The sequence below is a fragment of the Pongo pygmaeus genome, chromosome 5 (assembly GCF_028885625.2).
Source record: "Pongo pygmaeus isolate AG05252 chromosome 5, NHGRI_mPonPyg2-v2.0_pri, whole genome shotgun sequence".
NCBI classification, from domain to species: domain Eukaryota; kingdom Metazoa; phylum Chordata; class Mammalia; order Primates; family Hominidae; genus Pongo; species Pongo pygmaeus.
Genome location: NC_072378.2, coordinates 75,303,239 through 75,329,230, shown reverse-complemented (window position 1 = coordinate 75,329,230; position 25,992 = coordinate 75,303,239). Strand labels below are relative to the sequence as shown.

At 36.1% G+C, this 25,992-nt stretch overlaps 1 protein-coding gene across 10 annotated transcripts in view; it reads right to left on the bottom strand.

The window, feature by feature from the left end:
* The window catches only part of MYO6 (myosin VI), a 164,757-nt gene that overhangs the window by 7,336 nt on the left and 131,429 nt on the right, over positions 1 to 25,992 (bottom strand). For 5 of the 10 annotated variants that reach the window (XM_054490230.2, XM_054490233.2, XM_063666342.1 and 2 more), the window contains 13 exons: positions 24,742 to 24,872; positions 24,572 to 24,649; positions 22,874 to 23,003; positions 18,574 to 18,664; positions 17,678 to 17,828; positions 14,388 to 14,596; positions 13,345 to 13,423; positions 11,959 to 12,119; positions 9,805 to 9,831; positions 9,398 to 9,427; positions 6,258 to 6,296; positions 1,588 to 1,691; positions 639 to 770 (listed from right to left, as the gene is read on the bottom strand). In XM_054490230.2, coding sequence (XP_054346205.1) covers positions 639 to 770; positions 1,588 to 1,691; positions 6,258 to 6,296; positions 9,398 to 9,427; positions 9,805 to 9,831; positions 11,959 to 12,119; positions 13,345 to 13,423; positions 14,388 to 14,596; positions 17,678 to 17,828; positions 18,574 to 18,664; positions 22,874 to 23,003; positions 24,572 to 24,649; positions 24,742 to 24,872 — 1,362 coding nt within the window. The remainder of the gene's footprint in view (positions 1 to 638; positions 771 to 1,587; positions 1,692 to 6,257; positions 6,297 to 9,397; positions 9,428 to 9,804; positions 9,832 to 11,958; positions 12,120 to 13,344; positions 13,424 to 14,387; positions 14,597 to 17,677; positions 17,829 to 18,573; positions 18,665 to 22,873; positions 23,004 to 24,571; positions 24,650 to 24,741; positions 24,873 to 25,992) is intronic. The other 5 variants (XM_054490235.2, XM_054490236.2, XM_063666345.1 and 2 more) reach the window with 2 other exon arrangements.

Here is a 25,992-nt window from a genome sequence, read left to right as displayed (position 1 = left end):
AAAGATAACAATATTGGGTATTTCAGGGAACTATTTCTAAAAACTGAGCTACATTGAATTTTAAAAATTAGAAAAAGGGGTGGGAGCAGTAGGTCATGCCTATAATCCTAGCACTTTGGAAGGCCAAGGCAGGAGGATTGCTTGAGCCCAGCAGTTTGAGACCAGCCTGGATAAAATGGCAAGACCTCATCTCTATTTATTTAAAAAATAAAATTATAGAAAATTTAAAAATAAAAACTAACCATCATCCTTTTTAGCAACTCAGTTTCATATGTAAAATTCATTTCACATGTAAAGTAAAAGATGCATGGCAATCCTGACATTTTCACATTTAACCTTGTGAGTGTGTGCACGTGTGTGTGTGTGTGAAAATTATGCATGCACACCCTCTTCAGACAAGAAAATTCTTGTCTCAATTATAGTAAATTCAATATATCTTAATAAGTGTGAGTTTAAAGACATACTCATAAAAATAATGCTATAAAAGATAGGCCATCAAGGCTGTATTAGGTTCGATGGCTCACAGTTCTAAAATAGGAGAAAATTTATATGGGACATTTTACCCATGTCTTAAGTACAGATACATGCAGTTATATACATATATTTTAAAACGTTCAAAAGTACAGATTTGTTTTTACCATAATCAGTAACAGACTTTGGAGCACGTTGCTCTGTTTCAGTATTTCTCTTCTTGTTCTTAGATTTCCAAGCATGATACACTTTTAGTCTCCTATGAAATTCTTCTCTGCAAGCTGCCAGGAGCTCAATATCTATTGATTACATTGAGCAAAAAAAAAAAAAAAATTGACATGTTAATTTATTCATCTAACATAATGATATAATTATTCTGTGGCATAAGGAGATTTTTTTATTTTTAAATTAATGGTACAAAATCAAAAGTAAGCTAATTATTCATAAAGATAAGCATTTTATAATATTATTGTTCAAATTTACAGATCATTTCCTTACACAGTATTACTGCCTTGTATATCATTTGCTCCACAGAAGAACTCTGAACTAAACAGGACTTTTATATGAAGGAATTGAATCAGAAATGTTAAGCAACTTGTCGAAGGCAACAAGTCTTGACGATAGAATAAAAAGTCAGTGTGATAAAATACAAACTAGATTTACAAGCAAGACATTTTTTATAATTATGCAGATATACTCAATGGAGGAAAATATAATGAGAAATTATGTACAATTATGATACTTTTGTTTCTAGTCATAGTTTTCTGAATTCCTCGTTCCTACTCATAGTTTTCTGAATTCAAACACTGTGATTTAAATAAGAACATAACTATGTGGGATCCTCTGGATATAGTATTTTACTCTAATTGTTCTGTGGGAAGAAAAATAGCCTTAAAAAGAAAGCACTGCATTGCCATTTGTTACTGTGCATTCATGGACCAAAATATTCAGATAATATAGGTATTATATATACACACACACACACACACACACACACACACACACACACACCCACACACACACACACATATACACACACACACCTCACCCCAATCTAGGTATTTATCACCTATCACTATGAACATTTTCTATTTTTGATCTTCTCCAAATACTTACCACAAGAAGTATTGATGGTATCACGTAGTTCTGCATATTTCCATTTACTAAGATCATATTTCTTAGTACCAGCAGCTGCTTTGGTGGCTTGTACAGCAGGACCTCTGTAATTATTACACATTTTTGCACGTTTAAACCAGAAACATGAAGAAAACATTGACTAAAGAGGCAAGAAAGCATGCATAAGTTTGAAAACTGGAAACAGCTACTAGAAAAACATAATTTTTGTTTCTTTGACAGATGAGATTAAGAATGGCATACTAAAAGATGGCCAAATAAATTAAAAATTTCCAGCATGCCACTTGATAGTCACATTAGATTTTAAATCCAAACTTTTGATTCTAATATTCTAGTTCCACAAACTTCCCCCAGACTTCAGTTTCAATGTTTTTACTAATATATATACGAACATTTAAAGTTTAAAAATATACTGACATATATTCCTCAAAATCAAGAAAGAAATCCTCAACACACTTGAAAGATCATTAAAAGCATATTAAAGTTTTGTTTATGAGCAATGAGGCTGCACAGTGCGATCACCTGGAGAGACTGTGGAAAGCTACAGACGGCCAAACTCCATTCACACACAGTGGCTCAGAATATCCCTGGGCCTCTGGATGTTTACAGAGTACATAGGTAAGTAGCCAAACCTGCAACCCACTGCATTAGAGTCATTTAAGTTGGCTAAAAGAAGGGATGGAATCTGGAAACTCTTACTTTTTAGGCTTCACTGCTTTAAGAACACTTAGAAAAGTTCTATAAGCAGACAAAAACCACACCCTCATAAGTAATAAGAAAACTAGTAAATTCAAGAGGTTTTAGCTCATGAGGTAAAAACAGAGATTTCAAAGGGCACAAGTGCTGTATCATGACCCATTTAGTAGCACGTATGGGGAAACAGGAAAGAAATAAAATCCAAAGCACTCAATAAAATGAAATAAATTCAACTTTTTCAAAACAGTGCTACGCAGTGCTTTAAGGCCTCCTTTTTTGGTTTTGTTTTTTGTTTTTTGGGGGTTTTTTTTTTTTTTTTTTTTGAGAAGGGGTCTGGCTCTTTCACCCAGGCTGGAGTGCAGTGGTACAATCTTGGCTCACTGCAACCTCCACCACCCAGGCTCAAGCAATTCTCCCACCTCAGCCTCCTAAATAGCCGGGACTACAGGCACCCACCAACAAGCCGGGCTAATTTTTATAATTTTTGTAGAGATGGGGTGTTGCCATGTTGCCCAGGCTGGTCTCAAACTCCTGAGCTCAAGTGATCTGCCCACCTCAGCCTCCCAAAGTGCTGGGATTACAGTACAGGCGTGAGCCACCACACCTGGCCTTTAAGACTTTTATGCATGTAATTTGAGATCATTAATCAGAAAATATGGGAGAAATTTCTTTTCTGTAATAATAAACTTATTTTTCAGCAAAAGATTACACTTGCAAATAGCAGACACTCAGAATAAGCTGCAAGACTTTAAGATCAATGTAACAAGGGAAGAGTTTAAATACATCACATTTCAAGACATGAAAAGAAGGTGGCACAAAATATTAAAATAACTAAGTATTAAAGAACAAAAGTATTGCTTCTTAAGTATCACACAAGGAAATTCTCCATTATCATCTACTACCTAAAATATACTTCCTCTTAAAGAGGGTTGATCAAGATATAATACCTGAAAATAAACATGTATTTTCTCAGTCTTTTACATTTTGAAAGATAACAGCCATCCTGGCAAGCAGTGAAGACACATACTTAATTGAAAAATGATGTCTGAGAATATGTTACTTTCTTCCTGAAGTAAAGGAAATTATTCTTTCAATATTAAGCTGAACAATGAAATAAATAAGGTGCCCTTGCTTCTTTAAAAGGCCTGTGTATGCTTTCATTCTAGAAAATAAAAAATAGCATACTTCATCCTACATATTTAAAATTGTTTGACATAGTGATCGTTAGTTACATATAAGACTAGCTAAAGAATAATGTGTGACCATTAGTCCTTCCTGTATTTTTATGATTAAAATCAGTTTTAGCTTTGTTGCAGAATCTATACTTTTCATAAGTGGTCTAAGTGGCAATTTTCCATGTAGCTTTTTGGTCACCTGACTTCAAACTATACTACAAGGCTACAGTAACCAAAACAGCATGGTACTGGTACCAAAACAGAGATATAGACCAATGCAACAAAACAGAGCCCTCAGAAATAATGCCGCATATCTACAACTATCTGATCTTTGACAAACCTGAGAAAAACAAGAAATGGGGAAAGGATTCCCTATTTAATAAATGGTGCTGGGAAAACTGGCTAGCCATATGTAGAAAGCTCAAACTGGATCCCTTCCTTACACCTTATACAAAAATTAATTCAAGATGGATTAAAGACTTAAGCATTAGACCTAAAACCATAAAAACCCTAGAAGAAAACCTAGGCAATACCATTCAGGACATAGGCATGGGCAAGGACTTCATGTCTACAACACCAAAAGCAATGGCAACAAAAGCCAAAATTGACAAATGGTACCTAATTAAACTCAAGAGCTTCTGCACAGCAAAAGAAACTACCATCAGAGTGAACAGGCAACCTACAAAATGGGAGAAAATTTTCGCAATCTACTCATCTGACAAAGGGCTAATATCCAGAATCTACAATGAACTCAAACAAATTTACAAGAAATAAACAAACAACCCCATCAAAAAGTGGGCGAAGGATATGAACAGACACTTCTCAAAAGAAGACATTTATGCAGCCAAAAAACACATGAAAAAATGCTCATCATCACTGGCCATTAGAGAAATGCAAATCAAAACCACAATGAGATACCATCTCACACCAGTTAGAATGGTGATCATTAAAAAGTCAGGAAACAACAGGTGCTGGAGAGGATGTGGAGAAATAGGAACACTTTTACACTGTTGGTGGGACTGTAAACTAGTTCAACCATTGTGGATGTCAGTGTGGCAATTCCTCAGGGATCTAGAACTAGAAATATCATTTGACCCAGCAATCCCATTAGTGGGTATACACCCAGTGGATTATAAATCATGCTGCTCTAAAGACACATGCACACGTATGTTTACTGCAGCACTATTCACAACAGCGAAGACTTGGAACCAACCCAAATGTCCAACAACGATAGAGTGGATTAAGAAAATGTGGCACACATACACCATGGAATACTATGCAGCCATAAAAAATGATGAGTTCATGTCCTTTGTAGGGACATGGATGAAACTGGAAACCAACATTCTCAGCAAACTGTCGCAAGGACAAAAAACCAAACACCGCATGTTCTCACTCATAGGTGGGAACTGAACAACGAGAACACATGGACACAGGAAGGGGAACATCACACTCTGGGGACTGTTGTGGGGTGGGGGGAGGGGGGAGGGATAGCATTTGGAGATATACCTAATGCTAAATGACGAGTTAATGGGTGCAGCACACCAACATGGCACATGTATACATATGTAACAAACCTGCACATTGTGCACATGTACCCTAAAACTTAAAGTATAATAATAATAAAATAAAATAAAAATGGCCAGCTGTGTATCAGCAAGCTCTCTCATTTCCTTAACAATAAATTATGCTTTTACATTTATTCAAATATTCTTTGTCTTTTCTACATCCCTAAACTACCCATCAATAAACAAAAAAAAAATTCCTTTTATTTTTAAGCTGTTCTGGGAGTCTTTTCTAGGAGGGCAGCTGAAAATTATTATGTTTTGTTTTTGTTGTTTTCTTTTGAAAGAAGAGGTAAATTGACATAATATACAGTTTTACAGATTGTCAGAATGTATACAAGGTATTAGAATGTATGTAAAATGTGTTTTGATACTTTTAAAAATTACATTAAATTCAAATGATTATTGCTTAAAATATGGTTTTAATATCCCTAACTTTTCATTCCTATTACCTCAAACAAAAGTACATCTACTAAAAAACATAGCATCCAAAGAAGTACATCAATGCAACACATTCAAATGTTTCCCCACCCCCATCTCCAGAGTTACTAAAATAGTAAATGGGTAATTCGCTGATTATTCAGACTTGCTATAAAGACAATCATGTAAAGAATACAATAGTAGCAAACTGATTTTTAAGTGTTGATATATTAACACTTTTAATTACCTTTGTAACTTCAAAATTAAGAATTAAAATGTTAGTGAATCATATCCATTTATAAAAGTAATGGACCAGATCCTGCTGGTGGCTCAATTTACACCAGTGGTTTTCAACATGTGCCATAGTGCAGAGCCCCTCAAGAGCCATGCTCTTCCTCTACCTCCTCTTCAACAACACACAGTGATGCCCAAATTAGGGGCAGCACCACCCCAGGGAGAGTTGCAAAATACTCATTTTGTCATGATGAGGGGAAGAAGTCCCCTACTGAGACTGAGTTGGTGGAGGCCAGAGATAAGCAGTAGAGTTCCACTGCCAAGGAAACTGTCCCATTCAAAATGCCAATGGTATCCCGATGACTTTGAAGGAATACTGGTTTTTAACTTTTTCTTTGTTGGGTGGGGTGAGGGAAAAGTGATATTTCTTGTACAGAAAGAAATATCACTTTACAAAGAAAGAGTAGGCTATTCATGTAACAGGTTCTGGTCCAAATAATCAAAAGTAATTTAAAAATATGATTTTGAGGTGAACACTTATTTCCCCCAATTACACTGCACTAACCTACTCAAAAATTCTGACATGTCTTTGGCCATTTGTTCCCTACAAGAAAAATGATAATACAATATGGTTACAAAAAAGGCATACTACATAAATTAATTAAAAGATCTGAAAATATAATTAAAATATATATTTTCAATATTATTTAACAACTGTTCATAACTGTTTTACTTTGTTAATGCCTATAATATACTATTCAACAAATCTAGCCATAACACACAGAAAAATTTTTGTTTAAATCCAATTCAAGTTATTTGAATGTCTCTCCATTTTTGCAGTAGCAACTTTTAGATAAAATCTCAGGAAAGCTTTTATGGTATTCTTTTCCATATAGAATACAAATAACATGGTCTAAGTCCATACAGGAAACTTGGCAAGATATAGATTCCATGAGGATTTTTGCACCAGAGTTGCTTAGTAAATATTACTTAGATAAGGCACAATGGTGAAAACCACAAGCTGATGTATTTGACAGTCTCAGAGTTTTAAAAAGAATCTGATGTATTCAAAGCTCTAAAAATTCCAAATCAAAGCATGCTTTTAAGAAAAAGAATATCAAAACAGGGACTAATGAAAGATCTGAGGCATTCTGATTTTCCAGTGATAAACATTTGCCAAAGGCAAAAAACTTATTTTGCTTTTGTTACCCAGGAGAGTGTAACTTTTCTCAAAATTTGTTTAATTCTTTAAAACGGAATGAAGTTTCATAGTGTTCATCAACACTTCTTTAACTTATTTCCCTGCTATTTGCTCTTTTCCTTCATAATTATTTTCTCATTCATTCTACTCATCAAACTCTAGTAACCTCAAACCCTTCCAAATCAGTAAAATCATAAGAAAAGAAGATGGGTGTATTTGCTTCCAGGTGCAATTTCCTGAATGCCTGCCAAGAGCTGGGACCCTGACTAAAGGAGTAGAAGACTCCTGTATTCCTCTTTTCTGGTAATGAACACTGTCTACAATTATGTACGGATGGAGGTCTATGAAAGCACAGTCAGAGAACAAGATATCTTTCAAAGCTGACAGTGAAGAACAGCAAAAACAAAATATAACACAAATACAATCTAATAAAAATTATCTTTTGAGCAATACATTTAGCAATCTCTCTTCATGCTAGAAGTTTCTCAGAATCCTCTCACTTTCAAATGCAGATTTTGATAAGTATGTTTAATTCTATTATCACTCCACCTCAAGGTTTTTGTCTCAGGATTCAAGAGCATCTGTTTTTACCATCTTTTCCTCCTAAAGCTTCCTCCATTTCTTTTCCCATGGTAGGTTTTAAGGGAGTCCATGGACTTTTAAATCTCGTTACCACTGGGTCTGTTGATCACACAGGTGTTTTTCTGTGTGCTCTGACACTACAATGGATGGCAGTCTCTACTGATGCATTATCCTTCCTGACCCTGCATCAAGATACACCTGACCTAGACCAATACACTGCAACAAATTCGCCAGACAGAAATGGTTCCTGCACCCAGGTGCTTTCTTCCTTCTGATTTTACCAAACTATATGCAAATACAATTTCACCTTAGACATTGATTGCGTGCTTATTTAATTCAAGCTCAAATGGTAACTATAAAGCAGTTGTGGCAATGGAGGGCAAGAGTGCCCACTCAAAGATATTTTCAAAATTTGGGGCAGTATTGTGGTAACAACGATGTGTGAGTATACTTCTGGCATCTGCTGAAGTAAGGGGAAAGGAATGCCAAATGTCCTACCCAAGGAAGAACTGCTCCATGCCCCATTTAACTTTAACATGTCTGTGAGACATATAGAGGTGAAAAACACATACAAACACATATTTTACATGTAAACAAAGTTTTACATGTAAACAACGTATTTTTTGCATGCCTTTAACATTCACAGAATTTGTCTAGGGCTTACGCAAATACTGTGTAATTGAGAGAATATTGTACTTGGCTCTGTTCAGAACTTCACAAAGGATTGTTCACAATTTCATGGCACATGAATGCCCAACACAACATTCCTACATCAATTTGTATTTGTAGCTACAGCATTCGTGGTGATTCTATACATAAGCAAAAACATCTGATCGCTTATCATGTCTTCTACTGCAGTTATGCACAAGCACTTTCATATTAAATACATGTTTTATTATAAATGACTATCCTTGTATTTCTCCTTTACATATATTGTTTGGAGAGTTGTTTACATAGGTTGCATCATTTATTAAAAAATTGTTATTGGGACTGGAGCCTGATAGAGAATCCTCATCATAAATGTTAAGTAGCAGTCCTTAAAGTTGTTAAAATAAAGATTTTATACATATTCCAAAATCCTTATATGTAGTATACATAACATACCTACAAAATATGTTTTATATTTTATATAAACAAAATTTATATTCCAAATGTTACCTGGATTCTTTGTGGGTAGATTTTCATATGAAAAAGATACATTAGCACCAAAGTTAGCATTACATATACAATTTCAGATGATGAATTATTTTAGATATAGCAGAATGAACTATCATATATACTGAAAATCAAATATTTTATTATTATTTATGCCTCCACACCTGCTTCTATAAAGAAGTAAGGTAAAGGGCAGTTAAAAAAAATACATAAAACAGGCCAGGCACGGTGACTCATGCCTGTAATCCCAGCACTTTGGGAGGCCGAGGCGGGTGGATCACGAGGTCAAGAGATTGAGACCATCCTGGCCAATATGGTGAAACCCCGTCTCTATTAAAAATACAAAATTTAGCCGAGTGTGGCGGTGCGTGCCTGTAGTCCCAGCTACTTGGGAGGCTGAGGCAGGAGAATCGCTTGAACCCGAGAGGCAGAGGTTGTGGTGACCCGAGATGACACCACTGAACTCTAGCCTGGGCAACAAGAGCGAAACTCTGTCTCAAAAAAAAAAAAAAAAAAAACATAAAACAAAATAGGTGTTACATTATAGTTTAAACAGACAATACAAAGAAGGAAACCAAATCATGAGCTACTGTGATTGAGCACCAAACAAGAGCATTAAACATTTTTCCTAGACAAGAAAAATATGAAAAAGGTTATCTCATTACCTTTCAATAGAAGAAAATAATTTAAAATTTACTCCAATGAGAAAACTACTCCCAAAAAGGATCTACAACCTATTTTTAAAAACGTAAAGGTAAGTGACATACGGTGTCATTTTGGGTCTTGTTCCATCATTTCTGTGAAAAGAATATATTTTAGTTAATATCGTAACCAATTGTGAACTGTGAAAATCTGGATTGTGCAAATTTGTGTTTCAATTACTTTACTCATTGATTTTAAAAACTCAATTATTTCTAATCAACACGAGATCACTCAGAATTCTAATATATTTTTAAGTATTCATTAAAAATGATTGGAAAATAAGGCATGCAGTGAAAATTAAAGAGCAAATACATTACATCTAGATTAGAAAAGTCATATATTGTGAGGTTTGTTTTTAATAGAATCTGGATATTATTTTACAATTTTAGGTAATTTGAAACCATCTCTTTGCATCAAGGATCATATGTGTAACTGACTGAAATTATATCGTTACATCGAAAACAATTCTTACTTAGAAGTTACTGGATAGGAATCCAAGCTGGAAAAGTAACTTAAAATTGCTTATTGAAGCAGGATCCATCTATAATATATATATTTTTTAACACAGCATAGAACCCAACAACATCATGCTGTAGATTAAGAACAGTTTACTTAGTTCTTACTCATAAATTTGTTAGAGAAAAAATTCAGTGCTTAAAAGGTAAAATAAACATTCAAAAACATTTAGCTATAGCCCATGGAGTAAGATTAAACTATCAAACATGCGATATCTGTATAGAATATCATTCATAATGAAGTGCTAATGCTTGTAGTTCCGAGTATAAAATAACCACGACATCCAGAAGGGAAGGAGCTCATGAGGACCTGAGGGTCAGGGAAAGCTTCCTGGAGAGCTGACAGAAAGGATTTGAAGGGCATTACTCATACCATACCTAGGCCTGAACCACATAACTAAAACTAGCTCTTCTGCCTTTCAAGTCATAAGGGTTTGAATATCTCCTCATTACTTAATATGGTCCCATTACCTAGCTAATTCTGCTTAATTTAAATTACAGGTAACTTGTTTATGTTAAAGGTCCTAAACGATCCACTCTTTCTCAGCGACTACTCAACCTGGAAGACATGTACCTTTCTGAAGATGGGAAGGGGTCCACATATGAGCCAGTATCTTGTATACAGTATATGGAATGGCACTGGATATCGCTTAATATTTCAAGTGCATAAACATAAAGCTTGATGATGAGTACCAATAATGACTCCATTAACAAGTCCCTTAGAAATTGACTTCTGCCATAATAAAATCAACTGTCAACTGCAGTACTTCCTCACAGACATCAGGGATAGCAGCTGTAAGAGTTTGGTTCGTTTAAGAACCTGCCCTAGGCAGCTAGTCAGTTACACATAAAGACTCCCAATCATTCTGATGTAACACAGGTGGAAGGAACAGAACAGCAGCTGAGCTGAGTTTGCATTTATAAAAGCCCTATCTGGGCTAAAATATTTTAATTATAGTGAAATCTTAATAAAGAGCCCAAATATTGGACTCAAACCCAAGAGCTTAATAATTATAACATCTTTTGTTCATATAGCCATATTCAGTTCATTTACAGAATAAAGTACTTTCATATACAAGCAGTCCCAGAGCTCCCCAATACAATCACATACTATTTGGTTGGTGCAAAAGTTATTGCAGTTTTCCCAGTGGCAAAAACCGCAATTACTTTCGCACCAACCTAATAGAAAAAGCGTGAAGGCAACTCAATATGCCTTTTTCCTTGCCCGTCTTTTGTTTTTTTTTTTTGCCAAATATTCCATTACATTGCAATTTGATCCTTTCACAAGGAAACATCACGGAAACATCGCCATCTAGTGGTTGTACTCTATATTTTGTCATAAACTGCTTTTAAGTTCGGTGTCTATGTGCCTCTCAGTATATATACAACATATATATACCTACATACAAAGGAACCTCACAAATTAGTTTTGTTATTATAATCAAAATAATTAATGCTTCTACATACTAAATTTTTTAAACTGAATCTATTAAACCTTTCTGCAACTTTTAATAAGAGCTTCCACATTCCTACACACTCCACTATAGTGGAGTGCTTAGAGATAATTCAGAAACCCAAGAAGCCAAAATATGTCAATGAATTTAACCCTCCCTTCTTGGAAAGGGAAACTCATTTATTCTGAGGCATTGCAGAGTACATTTCTCATTTCAACTGACAGGATATTTAATACATTAAATTTTTTTGCATTAGAAAAATCTCAACTACAAATACATTACACTGCATTATATAACACAGTCACTTATTTCGATGCCAGTGTTTGATGACAGGTATTTACAAATTAGGTGTCTACCTAATATACTATACTCTTAAACAATTTCAGGGTAAAGGTTGATATGTTTTCTTAACAGAGTACTCATTAGTGAAATTTTAGTCTTATTTGTCAACAGTTTAATAATATGATGAAAAATCAATTATCTCATTCACTTGAGTATGAAAGTCGATAACAAATAATTTTAAAATTATTTTAGCTCAAACATATCAGGGCCTTCAGAATATTATTTTCTCCTATTCCCTTTTGCATGGAAATGAGAGGCAGAGAGGTAGAGAAAGCAAAGGAGAGAGCGCTATACCCCACCCAGGGGCCCCAGTACCTCCGCAGCGCCAGGTCGGCCTGGGCCTCATCACTGATGAGCTCGGCTTCACTCTGGGCAATCCTCAGGGCCAGCTCCCGGTCCCTGCGCTCCTGCTCCAGAACTGCTTGCTGTTGGGATTCCTCCTCCCTCTGTCGGGCCAGCTGCGCCTCCACTTCAGCCTGACAAGGGCAGAAAGCTATTTCACCAAGAGTTCTTCACTTGTTTACTTGATCACTCCCCTTATTACTTAAAATGAAGGGAAAGCATAACTGCCCCCCTACAAGTTCTTTACTAAGGAATTGCTTAAGCACAGATCTCTTCAGTCTCTATTTTCTTCTCTATTATGATTAATGCTTCAAACACATCCCCATTTTGCCTCTTTCCCAAGACCAAGAGAAGGTAGAAGAACCACAGCTCCATAATTCTATGACTATAAATATTAGTGTCCCAAACATCACACGAGTATCTTAGGCATCCCATTAACAGTAACACCTAGAGAGCAGATGTCAGGAATTTAAAGTTTTGGTTATGCTTAGGATATATTATGAAAGCCATGACAAACAGAAACTCAAATACATGAGCAATTTATTCTCAACATGGGACTTTTTAAAAACTAGGGGTGGAGAGAGACTCTTAATCCTAATTTATTAATTCCAGTATCTACAAAGTTATATGATATTTTAAAACTTCACATTTTAAGTGAATTTTCATTTGACTTTCCCCAGGTATAAAAACAATTATTAATATTTATTGATCTACACAGTGTTCAAAATGCTTTAACATGTATTAACTGTCAAATGCTTGCAACTGTTATCTATCCACATTCTACAGAGAGAAAACTGTGACCCATAGTTACTCACTATAATGTGTACAATGTCACAATTTCTGTCAGTGACTGATCTTGAATTTGAACCCACTTCCCTAGCTCCAAAGTCCATTCCCATAACCACTTCAAAAACTGGCCTTTGGTCTCTAGGATAAACTAGTGACAGCTTATCTAGCAAATCAAGATCTCATTTTCACTTATTTTGTAGGTTCCATTTTATTTTATTTTTTTTTTTTTATTTTTTATTTTTGAAATGGAGTCTTGCTCTGTTGCACAGGCTGGAGTGCGGTGGCGCCACCTTGGCTCACTGCAAGCTCTGCCTCCTGGGTTCACATCATTCTCCTGCCTCAACCTCCCAATTAGCTGGGACTACAGGTGCCCACCACCATACCCGGCTAATTTGTTTTTGTATTTTTAGTAAAGATGGGATTTCACTGTGTTAGCCAGGATGGTCTCAATCTCCTGACCTTGTGATCTGCCCGCCTCGGCCTCCCAAAGAGCTGGGATTACAGGCATGAGCCACCACACCCGGCCTGTAGGTTCCATTTTAATAGAAATTCAATCCAGTAAGTACATACTTGAATGCGTTTTTCATCATCTTCCCTTTTCTTTCTCTCTTCTTCTTCTTGTTTTCTCTTTGCTTCCATCTCAAGTTTCCTAATAAAAAATAGAAAACTCTTCAAAAATTTAACAGAAAATATGGAATCCTTCAGAAGGCAATTTAACTATTATTTAATAATAAACAAAGGTAACAGATTGGGAATGCAAATTAACCTCCTGGCCACATACATCAACTTATTTTGAATAAAATAAAATTTAACTCTATTGACAATAATTCTTAAATAAAACAAATATAATTATATTCTATAACTTTTAACATCTCTAGATGAATGTGGTTACAAAGCCTGGCTGTAAGGTCCTGATTAAAGGTGCTTCCCTCTACTCCCTCTCCAAGTCAACAACTCATCCATCCTCTCTACCCTATCATGGCAATCTTTCAAAATGTTATCAGTTTTAGAAGTGCAGGAAAGTAGAAATGTCATTTATCTAGCTTAGAAAACAATAAACACATCATACTTTTAAAAAGAAGAAAATCCTCAGGTGTAAGAGTCTAACTAAAATTCAGATTATAGTTAAAGTTATTATATGTTATCACTACTATAAAATGACCTTATTTTCTCAATTTTCAAACTTATTACAAAACTAGTTCATTAAAATAAGAACACAGTTTTAAGAATTGTCAACCAAGCACCGTGGCTCACGCCTGTAACCCAAGCATTTTGGGAGGCCGAGGCGGGTGGATCCCCTGAGGTCAGGAGTTTGAGACCAGCCTGGCCAACACAGTGAAACCCCGTCTCTACTACAAATACAAAAATTAGCCAGGCGTGGTGGTGCACACCTGTAATCCCAGCTACTCAGGAGGCTGAGGCAGGAAAATCGATTGAACCCGAGAGGCAGAGTGCAGTAAGCCAAGATTGCGCCACTGCACTCCAGCCTGGGCAACAGAGCGAGACCCTGTCACAAAAACAAAACAAAACAAATAATTGTCATTAACCACTGTCAATACCAAGAATTCACTATTTCTTTAAGTCTCTTATTCAAAATAATATAAATGCCTTACATCCGCCTTTCTTCCTCTTCCTTTCTTCGACGTTTTTCATCTTCTTCACGTCTTTTTCTTTCCTTTTCCATTTCTTCTTGAATACGCCTCAGCCTTTCTGCTTCCTCTTCCTGCTGTTTTTTTTTCTGTAATGCACTGAGGAGTTCCTCTGAGCTTTTAACCAGTGCATCATATTCTTTCTGGATTTGTTCCTGCGTCATCATAGTGGACTTTAAAAAATAAAATAAATAGGTACGTAAAAGCTTATTTCTTCTGTTGCACAACAATGTGAATATACTTAACAATACTGAACTATAAACTGAAAAATAGCTAAGATAAATTTTAATGTTTTTATTTTTTACAATTTAAAATAAAAAACTACTCCAATATGCAAATACAGCAAAAACTAGGTAAGATGGTAAGCAATACATCCGTTATCTTTGCTATACTGTTTGTACATTAAATACTATTCAAAAAATGTTTTATGTTATCTCTGCACACAAGTATTAGACGTCAATTAGACAGGTGTACTGTGCACAAGGTAATATATTGCAGTTAAAAATTATTTCTAGGCCGGGTGTGGTGGGTCACGCCTGTAATCCCAGCCCTTTGGGAGGCCGAGGTGGACAGATCACCTGAGGTGAGGAGTTCGAGACCAGCCTGGCCAATATAGTGAAATCCTGTCTCTTATAAAAATAAAATACAAAAATTAGCTGGGCATGGTGGTACACACCTGTAGTCCCAGCTACTCGGGAGGCTGAGGCAGGAGAATTGCTTGAACCCAGGAGGCAGAGGTTACAGTGAACCGAGATCACGCCACTGCACTCCAGCCTGGGCAATGGAGCAAGACTCTTATCTCAAAAAGAATTATTTCTTAAGTAATGATCAGCTAATTTAGCAAGAGTTTACTACTATTTTAGAATAATGTTCAAATAGTACCTAGAGAATATTTTTAAAATTACTAAATATATCCAAAATTATTGGATGATTTCTAAAATTAGCCTTCAAAAAATGTGGGTGGGTTAATTTTAATTTATAATGACACCACATAAACACAGATGGCCCTTGACAGATTTATAAAATCAGCTGAGTCTATTTATAGCATTTTCATTTTCCTCCAGATCTTTTTTTTCCTTTCTACCTCCAAGATTGCCATTGTTTACATAAAATATCTGCAGAAAATATAAAACGCTCACTTTTATTTATTATATCCCACATACTTGCACTGACCTATGAAACAGAAAAAGCATTAAAACTCTAAAATATAATGAGAAAAAGATATGAAATGTAATTAAATATGAAATATAATTAACAAGCATATAGAAAAGTCTTCAATTCCACTAGTAATCAAATAAATAAAAATCAAAACAAAAAAAGGGATCCCATTTTTTTCCTACAAAATTGGAGAGGAAATTGCTATTTTCACAAAATTAAGTAAATTACATTACCATATCTATGAAGATAATGTATTAACATGGACAAGTATATAACATAATGGTAGAGATAGAAATTGAAATGTATATTATGATAAGAACTGTAAAAATTTATGCATAAAAGAAAGAGTGTCAGGTAAAGTAAAAACAACTAAAATTATACTGTAAAAATAATAGTAATTAACTGAATTTGTTAATGTGGAGGTATTAAGAGGTTTTTGGTGGTTTCTCCAATTTTTTTTTTTTTTTTTTTTTTTTTAGCCAGGGGTCTCACTGTCACCCAGGTTGGAGTGCAGTGGTGCAATCTCTGCTCATTGCAACCTCCACCTCCTAGGCTCAAGCAATCCTCTAACCTCAGCCTCCTTGGGGCCTCAGACTCATACCACCATGCTCAACTAATTTTTTGTATTTTTGGTGGAGACAAGTTTTGGCCATGTTGATCAAGTTGGTCTCTAACTCCTGAGCTCAGGTGATCCCTGCGCCTGGGCCTCCCAAAGTGCTGGGATTACAGGTGCAAGCCATCACATCTGGCCTCCAAATTTTTTATAGTATTATATTACTTTTATCATTTATTTATTTATGTATTTTTAGACGTAGTCTCACTCTGTCGCCGAGGCTGGAATGCAGTGGCACAATCTTGGCTCACTGCAACCTCTACCTCCTGGGTTCAAGCAATTCTCCTGCCTCAAGTAGCTGGAACTACAGGCGGGTGCGATCACACCTGGCTAACTTTCGTATTTTCAGTAGAGACGGGGATTCACCATGTTGGCCGGGCTGGTCTCAACCTCCTGACCTCAAGTAATCCACCCACCTCGGCCTCCCAAAGTGCTGGGATTACAGGCAGGAGCCACAATGCCCCACCACTTTTATTTTTATTTTTTATTTTTTTTTGAGACGGAGTCTTGCTCTGTCGCCCAGGCTGGAGTGTAGTGGCGCGATCTCGGCTCACTGCAAGCGCCACCTCCCGGGTTCATGCCATTCTCCTGCCTCAGCCTCCCGAGTAGCTGGGACTATAGGCACCCCCCATCACGCCCGGCTAATTTTTTTTTTTTTGTATTTTTAGTAGAGACGAGGTTTCACCATGTTAGCCAGGATGGTCTCAATCTCCTGACCTTGTGATCTGCCCGCCTCAGCCTCCCAAAGTGCTGGGATTACAGGCGTGACCCACCGCGCCCGGCCATTTTCTTTTTGCTCAAACTTTAATTTTCTTTTTTCTTCTTTTTTTTTTTTGTGAGACGGAGTCTCACTCTGTCGCCAGGCTGGAGTGCAGTGGCACAATCTTGGCTCACTGCAATCTCCGCCTCCCAGGTTCAAGCAATTCTCCTGCCTCAGCCTCCCAAGTAGCTGGAATTACAAGTGCACGCCACCACACCCAGCTAGTTGTTGTATTTTTAGTAGAGACAAGGTTTCACCATGTTGGCCAGGATGGTCTCGATTTCCTGACCTTGTGATTCATCCGCCTCAGCCTCCCAAAGTGCTGGGATTACAGGCGTGAGCCACCACACACGGCCTTCAACTTTTATTTTAATTTCAGGGATGCACGTGCAGGATATGCAGGTTTGTTACACAGGTAAATGTGTGCCATGGTGGGTTTGATGCACAGATCATCCCATCACCTAGGTATTAAGTTGCGGGGAATATCTTTCTTACCAACAGAAGAAATGGCATAAAAATTGTCTTCTTTAACTTTTTGCTATGAAATTTTTCAAACATAAAGAGTAGAGGTAATAATGATGAGCATCTACTTGCCATCATTGAGTCTCAACACATTTTGTAATTTTGAAAAAATAAAGACGTTTTCTATACAATTTCAATACCAATAACAAAATATATTAAATTATATAAAAAGTCAAAGTCATTTGGGTTAAAATTACATACCTTAATTTTGGCCATCAAAGCATCAATGGAAATTTCCAGATCCTTGATCCGTTTATTCATCTCTGGTTTTCCATCTTTCAACACACTGACTACCTCATTAAATTTATCAAGTCGTTTTTTCAGTGTGCCCACCTTAACCAGGCCATCAATGCTGTAAAAATAATACTTCATTAGAGCTTAATTTCATCCTTTAGTACTTTTGGCAGATTTATAAAATGCTAAACAGGGAATTTCACTTCTGTTTTCAATATTATCTAGTATTCTCTTTTTCAGATCTCTTGTTGAAGGCTAAAAGAAATCAAATATGAGTGTGAATGACACTGATGCCTGTCAACAGGATTAAAGCCTTCTACAACTTTGAGAATTCAAATCACAGAGGAACTTAATCTAGTCTCTTTGAAAAGGTGTGATGGATTAATAGAGATATTCAGACTTCCAATTTTTAAAAGTCTAAATTAAAAATGAAAGATTCAAATAAGAAATAAAGACTAATTTATAATGGGACAATGTAATTCCTACAGATAATCTTGAAAATTATGGTAAACATATTAGTGAGATGTTTTTAAAAAAAATGTCACCTTAACATTATCAAGAAACTCAAATAACTAAAATAATTGGAATAAAAGAGCTTCTCTCAACTACTTATTTCTTGTTTTATAGTCTTTACACATTTTTGTATGCCACTTCAAATCCTTTTATAGAATGAGGCAAGTAATAAGGCAATAAATGAGTTAACTAATTTCAAATAAATATTACAAATAAAAGACTAATATATCATTTTACAAAGAACATGAGAAAACTTGATATCCAAACTGCTTTTTATAATGACTTTATTGTCATTTTGTATTACAGTAACTAGGTTTTGTAGAGTTCTTTTTAGGAACTATTCATCTTACCGAGGTTTGTGTCTCCTCTTGCAAAGCCACATTCGGATAGTTTTTTGCATTTTAATGCACGCTTCAGCTCGATATTTTATTTTGTTTTTCACTATGTGTAAGAGTAAAATAAAATGATAGAAAATTATTCAGTTTAAATCTGACATATATTTAAAAAACTCATTTTCACAAAGTAATTCTCAAGAAACATGAAATCTTGACGACCCTATTATTATATATCAGACATCAAAAACAGAAAGTTTTAACATCTTTTTTGTTTGTTTGTTTTTGTTTTGACAGTCTCAACCCAGGCTGGAGTGCAATGGCATGATCTTGGTTCACTGCAACCTCCACCTCCCAGGTTCAAGAGATTCTTGGCCGGGCGCGGTGACTCACGCCTGTAATCCCAGCACTTTCGGAGGCCAAGGCGGGCAGATCGTGGGTCAGGAGATTGAGACCATCCTGGCTAACACGGTGAAACCCCGTCTCTACTAAAAACACAAAAAATTAGCCAGGCGTGGTGGCGGGCGCCTGTAATCCCAGCTATGGGAGGCTGAGGCAGGAGAATGGCGTGAACCAGGGAGGCGAAGCTTGCGGTCAGCTGAGATGGTACTACTGCACTCCGGCCTGGGTGACACAGCAAGACTCCATCTCAAAAAAAAAAAAGATTCTCATGCCTCAGCCTCCTGAGTAGGTGTGGTGGGACTACAGGCACACACCACGCCGGGCTAATTTTTGTATTTTTATTCGAGCCAGGGTTTTGCCATGTTGGCCAGGCTGGTCTTGAATTCCTGACCTCAAGTGATCCTCCCACCTCAGCCTCCCAAAGTGCTAGGATTACAGGTGTGAGCCACCGTGCCCAGCCAGTTTTAACATTTCTATAATTTCTTATTCTTCTTAAAAATAAAAGGATATTGAAACTGTCTTTGCAAAAATTACAACTAAGGAAACTATGTAAAAGGGAGTTTATCTTGCTTCTAACCTCTAAGCTGTCCTTGTTCATTCTCCTGGGTGTAGGCCAAACTAATCTTGGGAAAGAATTTAGTTTATTAAAGTGTAACTTTGAAACAAACATGATAATAACCCTTTCCCAAAATAAACCCCCTTCTTGTCTGGGGAACCAGTCAGCCTTTGTAGGACTAACAAATTAGCTCCAAGATTAGAAATTACGGTTTAGGAGCCACACAGCCTCCAGCTGCATGAATCTGAACCTCCTCAAATTGCTCCCGGGTATAACATCACAGTTGTAACACCTAAAATCAGTGCTTGAGATATTTTGCAGACCTTCCAATGTACCAGCTGATGCCACCTAGATAGGTAATCTGGCCCAGCCAGTTCTGTGCTCCCAACCAGGAACAGAAGAAAGCAAGAAAAACTCAACTTTGACCCCCTATGATTTCATCTCCAACCCAAGCCCCTACCTACCAAATTATCCTTAAAAATTCCGATCTCCAAGTTTTCAGAGAGACTGATTTGAGTAATCATAAAACTCCAGTCTCCCGTACAGCCGACTCTACATTAATTGCTGTCTCTCTACTGCAATTCCCATCTTGATAAATCAGCTCTGTCTAGGTAGTGGGCAAGGAGAACCCACTGGGCAGTTACAATATCATGTATCTGGTTAGGCTTACATTTTAAATGCATTATTTCCTTAGTATGCTACACTGATACCTCCCAAACTGTCTTAGGCAACATTTGTTCTATGAAATGTGAATAGGTATGTCCTGAAAAAAGGATTTACCTGTCAAATGAGTTTATGGAAAGCCGTACACTACACTTCTGTATGGAGGTTCACAATGAACATACAGAGTGAAGCCTCTGAGAATCCTACAGCAAAGAAATCTACTTAACTTCAGTTACTCAGAATTTCCTAGGATGATCTGACCTTGAACTTTTTTTTCAGAGCTTCCTATTAACATTCTGCAAAGATCCCTGCCCGGTTACTGACTTCGGTACCACTGTAGAACACAGTCCACAAATGAATGGTGTAACAGATGATTTTACTATAATGTGTTTTCTATCATAATGTAATGTGTAAAGCTGAACGTATTAAACTACAGTAATAAAGATATTTCTATTTTATTTGGAAAATGATGGGAAAAAGATTCTGCTATCTTTTTGCTTTTTATATTAATAGTTCTCTTTTTATTGTCTAACAAAATACCTCAAAATACCTTTTTTCTTTTTATATTAATAGTTCTCTTTTTATTGTCTAACAAAATACCTCAAAAATAATCTTTGTTTGCATGATTCTTTTTCATTAGGCCAAAAGAATTTTCCTTTTCTACTGATAAGGAAAAATTCACTGGATCCTTTTCATGTATCTAGCACTATTCCAGGTACTCTGATGAGTATAAGGTGCAACTGTAAATATAATCAAGTTACTGATTCCTACACAGCTCCCAACAATTAAAGGTTTGCCACAGATCCTTAGGTAACCCCAAAATGTTCTGTCCCTCACTTTTGTTTTGGGCCAGCTATGTAGCTGCTATGACCTGGCCAAACTACACATAAAAGCAGCTTAGCGCAGTATGTCAAAGGGGTTTGAATTCCTAATCCCAAAAGCCATAATCGCAAATATTGAAATCCCAGAAGATCAAAATTCCTAGATTAAAATCCCTAACACCAAAAATCCCAAAAATCCCAATCAGAGGAATCATAGAAGAATTTCAAAAAGAGCAATCTCATGAAGAAAATGAATATGAACATATTCTCCAAGAAGAACCATGTCCTAAAAGAAAAAAAGCACCTATTATTCATGGTACAAGACTTCAAAATATAGTTAATGACTGAGAAAGACAGCCAGCTCTTATGGACTATCTCCATTCAACTGCCTATAATCTATCCTCTGATACACTTTTTTGTATGTCAAACTTCCTTTTTAGTTTTGGGTTTTTTTTTTTCTTTTTCTTTTCTTTGTTTTTATTTTCACTATCTTAAATTGTTAGCATTTTTTAATTATGTAGAAATTTTTAGAGAGTTCTAATTTACTGTATTCATGTTTTGCAAATTTAACTCCATGAAAACGCATTATCACAACATTTACTTTCTGGGTAAACACTGTGTATGTATATAAAAACACTGAAACTTAATCAATGAACAGATGTCCTTTATCATACATCTGCACTTGTAAAAGATAAAATTTCTCAAGATCTCAGTTCTCTGGGCAACTACAAATGCAGTGGTGACTGCATACTATGATTTTTGACTGATCTCATCAAAAGACAGCTTGTTCATCATCACAGTATTTCAGATGACTGCAGTAACAAAGCTGGGTGCACAATTACCAATCACAATAATATGTGTTTACGCATTTCACTTTTTGCCCTATTCTTTATGAATATGGTTTGTCTGCTCCTTACTGTTATACCCATGCAATTATTATTAGTATATGTGTTTATACTTTCAAAAATATATATGTTATTATTGCCTATTTTATTGTGTAAAGTGGCCTATGAAGAGTTTTGTCACGTTTTTATATGTTTCTCAAATCCCCTTTTTAAAATGTAAATAAATATCTTTTTTATTATTTTTTACAGAATCCTAGTTCTGGGACTTTCATCTTTTAAGATTTCAACATTTGGGATTATGGTGTTCAAGACAGTGTCTTTCAGGATTATGACAGACTTCCTTTCAAAGAACAGGATTTAAGAGGGGATGGTGGGGGAAGAGACTGAAACAAAACACTGACACGCCATTTTACATGATCTTGAAAGACACTCAAATAATTTAGACTTCACCTTTTATGAAAGGTAAGTTATAAAAGGCTTCTAGTTTAGAGAGATATCCCTAAGAAACCAGGAAAACCAGTCTGGGAGCTAATGAAATTATTATGCAAAAGGTGGGAAAGGACTTCACTAAGGCACTGGCAAGAAAAAGAAAGGAATGTACAGTATTTGGAGAAGGAATCAACAGGATCTGGTGACTGACAATATTTCAGGAATAAGAAAGGAAAGTCAATACAATTACAATTTTTGGGATATGTGTATTGTAGGTGCCATGCAGTCAGAAAGAAAAGTTCTGGTTTAAGTCTGAGAGATTAGGGGATGGTGAGGGTTGCGGGGACGAGAGATCAAGACAGTGAGTGCTGTTTTGTTAGGACACTATGAAACTGACACTCCTATAACACATTTGAATAAAGAAAATAAGTATCATACACTCAAAAAATAAAAAAAGAACAACTACAAATAGGAACCTGGGACCCAGTGTGAACAAGTCTCAGTCTCTGTTGCCCAGCATCACCTCTGAGACAGCTTTACAACACTCCACAAACCATCTTAAAACAATGAAGGATCCTATAGGTGTAAAGGAAAACACCTACATTTGATGACTGAGAGTGAGCACCACTGAACTTTCTTCCAGCGACTGCATGTGAGCCAGTGATTGACTCTTTTAACCAACTCTGCTAAGTGGTCAGGGTCAGACTTCATGATTTGATCAAATTCTGCAAACTAGGAAGTGAAATAATTTAATATCAGTATTAAAATATAAATGCATTTGAACACACAAAGACATGAAGTAAACAGAATTCAAATCCAAAATCTAACTGTCTGAAAATGGTCACATGTCAATTACATAGGCCTTGGCAGAGAATACAACAAACCCAAACACACTAGGCCACATTTTGCTTCCTTTCTTTCTTCAGGAGCTTTTTTGGAGGTAAGGAGGTTACTTAATGCTAGGTAGCATATTCAATAACAAAAGTGGGTGGGGGGAGAATGACTTTTAAACTACAGATGGCTGGCAAGAAGACTTTATTAAGAAAAGAATGAAAAAGGACTACTGTATCTCTGAATTGGCTCACCCACATTCTCAGATATCCTTATGAAGCTTTTGATAAGTGCATATTAGCTATATAATACCAGGTACCACCAAAATTATTCTGACTCTCCTAACTCCCATTACCCACCCCCAACCTTTTTCGCAGTGGCACAATCTTGGTTAGCTGCAGCCTCAACTTCCCAGGCTCAGGCAATCCTCCCCACCTCAGTCTCCCAAGTAGCTGGGATTACAGGCACGCACCACCACACCCAGCTAATTTTTGTATTTTTTTGGAGAGATGGGGTTTTGCCATGTTGCCCAAGCTGGTCTCAAACTCCTGGAAACAAGCAATCCCCCTGCTTCAGCCTCCCAAAGTGCTGGGATTACAGGCGTGAGCCACAGTGCCCAACCCCCATTTCCATTTTAAACAGAGATGAGAAATTTTTGCTACTAAGTGACAGACAACACAAATAAAACAGCTAATAGGTTCTTAACTAAGAAAATACATTATTTCCACTATATACCACAAAATTCCATAATGATTTCAATCCTTTACCAAATATCTCACTATAATATTAAGAATGCCAAAAACCCATCAACCAATATAATGGCTTCTTATAGTCAAAATTAAATTAAAGGTAACATAACGAGAGTAAAGATATCTAAATCTTTGTCTTAAGCTTTCAATAAATATTTTTAATTTTTCGGGAGTTTAAACAAGAAAAAGTGCTTTCTCTATGAGACTATTAGTTCTCAAATAATTATTAAAGCTCTAAAACAAGATTGTCCAAGCTGTAGTCCATGGGCCACATGTCGCCCAGGACAGCTTTGAATGAGGCCCAACACAAACTCATAAACTTTCTTAAAACATTATGAGATTTTTATTGCAATTGTTTTGTTTATTTAGCTCATCAGCTATCATTAGTGTTAGTGTATTTTATGTGTGGCCCAGGACAATTGTTCTTCTTCCAGTGTGGCTCAAGAAGCCAAAAGACTGGACACCTGTGCTCTAAAATAAATGGGGAGTTTAGAATAAATATGTATAAGTAAAGCTAAACAAATTATGAACATTATATGTAATTATCTTCCTCTCAACTTTTTTTTCTTTTTTGGGAAATGGTATGGAAAATGGCAATTCATGTTGTTAGTGACCATATAATTCAAGAATAATACAAATTATTAAATACTTTAAGATATTCACTAACCCCAACTATTTGTTTTCATGATGTTACAGTTTAAAGTAAAAATGTATATTTACCTTGCCAGGTCTAAAAAATACTTTGGTTAACCCAAACTTGTAGTCATTTTCATTTAATCCCAAAGCTTTAAACAAAGCCTGAAAAATAAAAGTTAAAAAGTTAAATGTCAATTATTAATAGAAAAGACAAGTTCATAGCTAAGAAATTTCAATTTGGGTGGCATTTATACCTTACAAAATAGTCTTGGATCCAATCTTGCAAGTTTATCTGGCATATACTTTTTGTACATGTTGTAGAGTTCATGAAATGAAGCTCGTGACGGGTAACCACCCTGCATCAAGTCCAAAACAGACACCATCCCTAGATTCACGAACAAACACAAAGCACTGTTAATCACTGTTCGGAAGTCCAAAATAACTTGTGAATGATCATTTTTGTAAGTTACTGTTTAGAAATGGGCAATTTATGAGAATTATCAGCAATTAAATATTATATATGAAAATATTTATGCTCATTATGTCCCAACTTATCCACCACCTAAAACTACTATAGTCAAATTTCCTCTAAACCCAATAAGACTCTTTTCTAGAGGCAAATTATTGGTCTCTAGACAGATTAAGTCTAACTGGGCGCAGTGGCTCATGCCTATAATCCCAGCACTTTGGGAGGCCATGCCAGGCAAAATGCTTGAGCCTAGGAGTTCAAGACCAGCCTGGGCAACATGGCAAAACCCCATCTCTACAAAAAAAAAAAAAAATAGAAAAAATTAGCCAGGCATGGTGGTGCGTGCCTGTAGTCTCAGCTACTCAGGGGGCTGAGACAGGAGGATCATCCGAGCCAAAGGAGGTGGAGGCTGCAGTGAGCCTTGCAGGACACTGTATTCCAGCCTGGGTGACAAAGTGAGACACTGTACCAAAACAAAACAAAACAAAACAAAACTAACGAAAGATCAAGTCTAGTTTGTATCTTTTTTTCTGTTAGAAGACTGTGTCACAAAGGCAGTATATAAGGCAAAGCCCTGCATTAAACCACTTTCAAAGGCCTGAGGTTAATTTTAGAACAAAATTCCTGAAAGAAACTCCAAAAAGTAGATACATTCCCAAGTTATCATCAGTGCATAAGGCAAATGGAAAAGAAAGAAGAGCTCACTGTTTCACTTTCAAGACTGCCTTTCACTCACTTCTCAAAGCAACTAGACTACTAGGATGATTAGTCTATTGGATAAATATCTATTTTCAGTATAACTCTAGTAAGTGGTTAATCTGAGTCTTGAGTCAATGTGAGCTTTTCAGGTCAGAAAAAGTGTGAGATAGGCAGGGAAAGGCTGAGCTATAAGTGATGCCAGGACTTTTACTTACAAGACCTAGATTTCAGTCTCTGGGACTATTCAAATCAACGGAGAAAGTAAGATTATTCAATAAATAGTATTATGACAAACGGCAAGCCATTTGGAAAAGAAAAATAACATTAGATCCTTGTC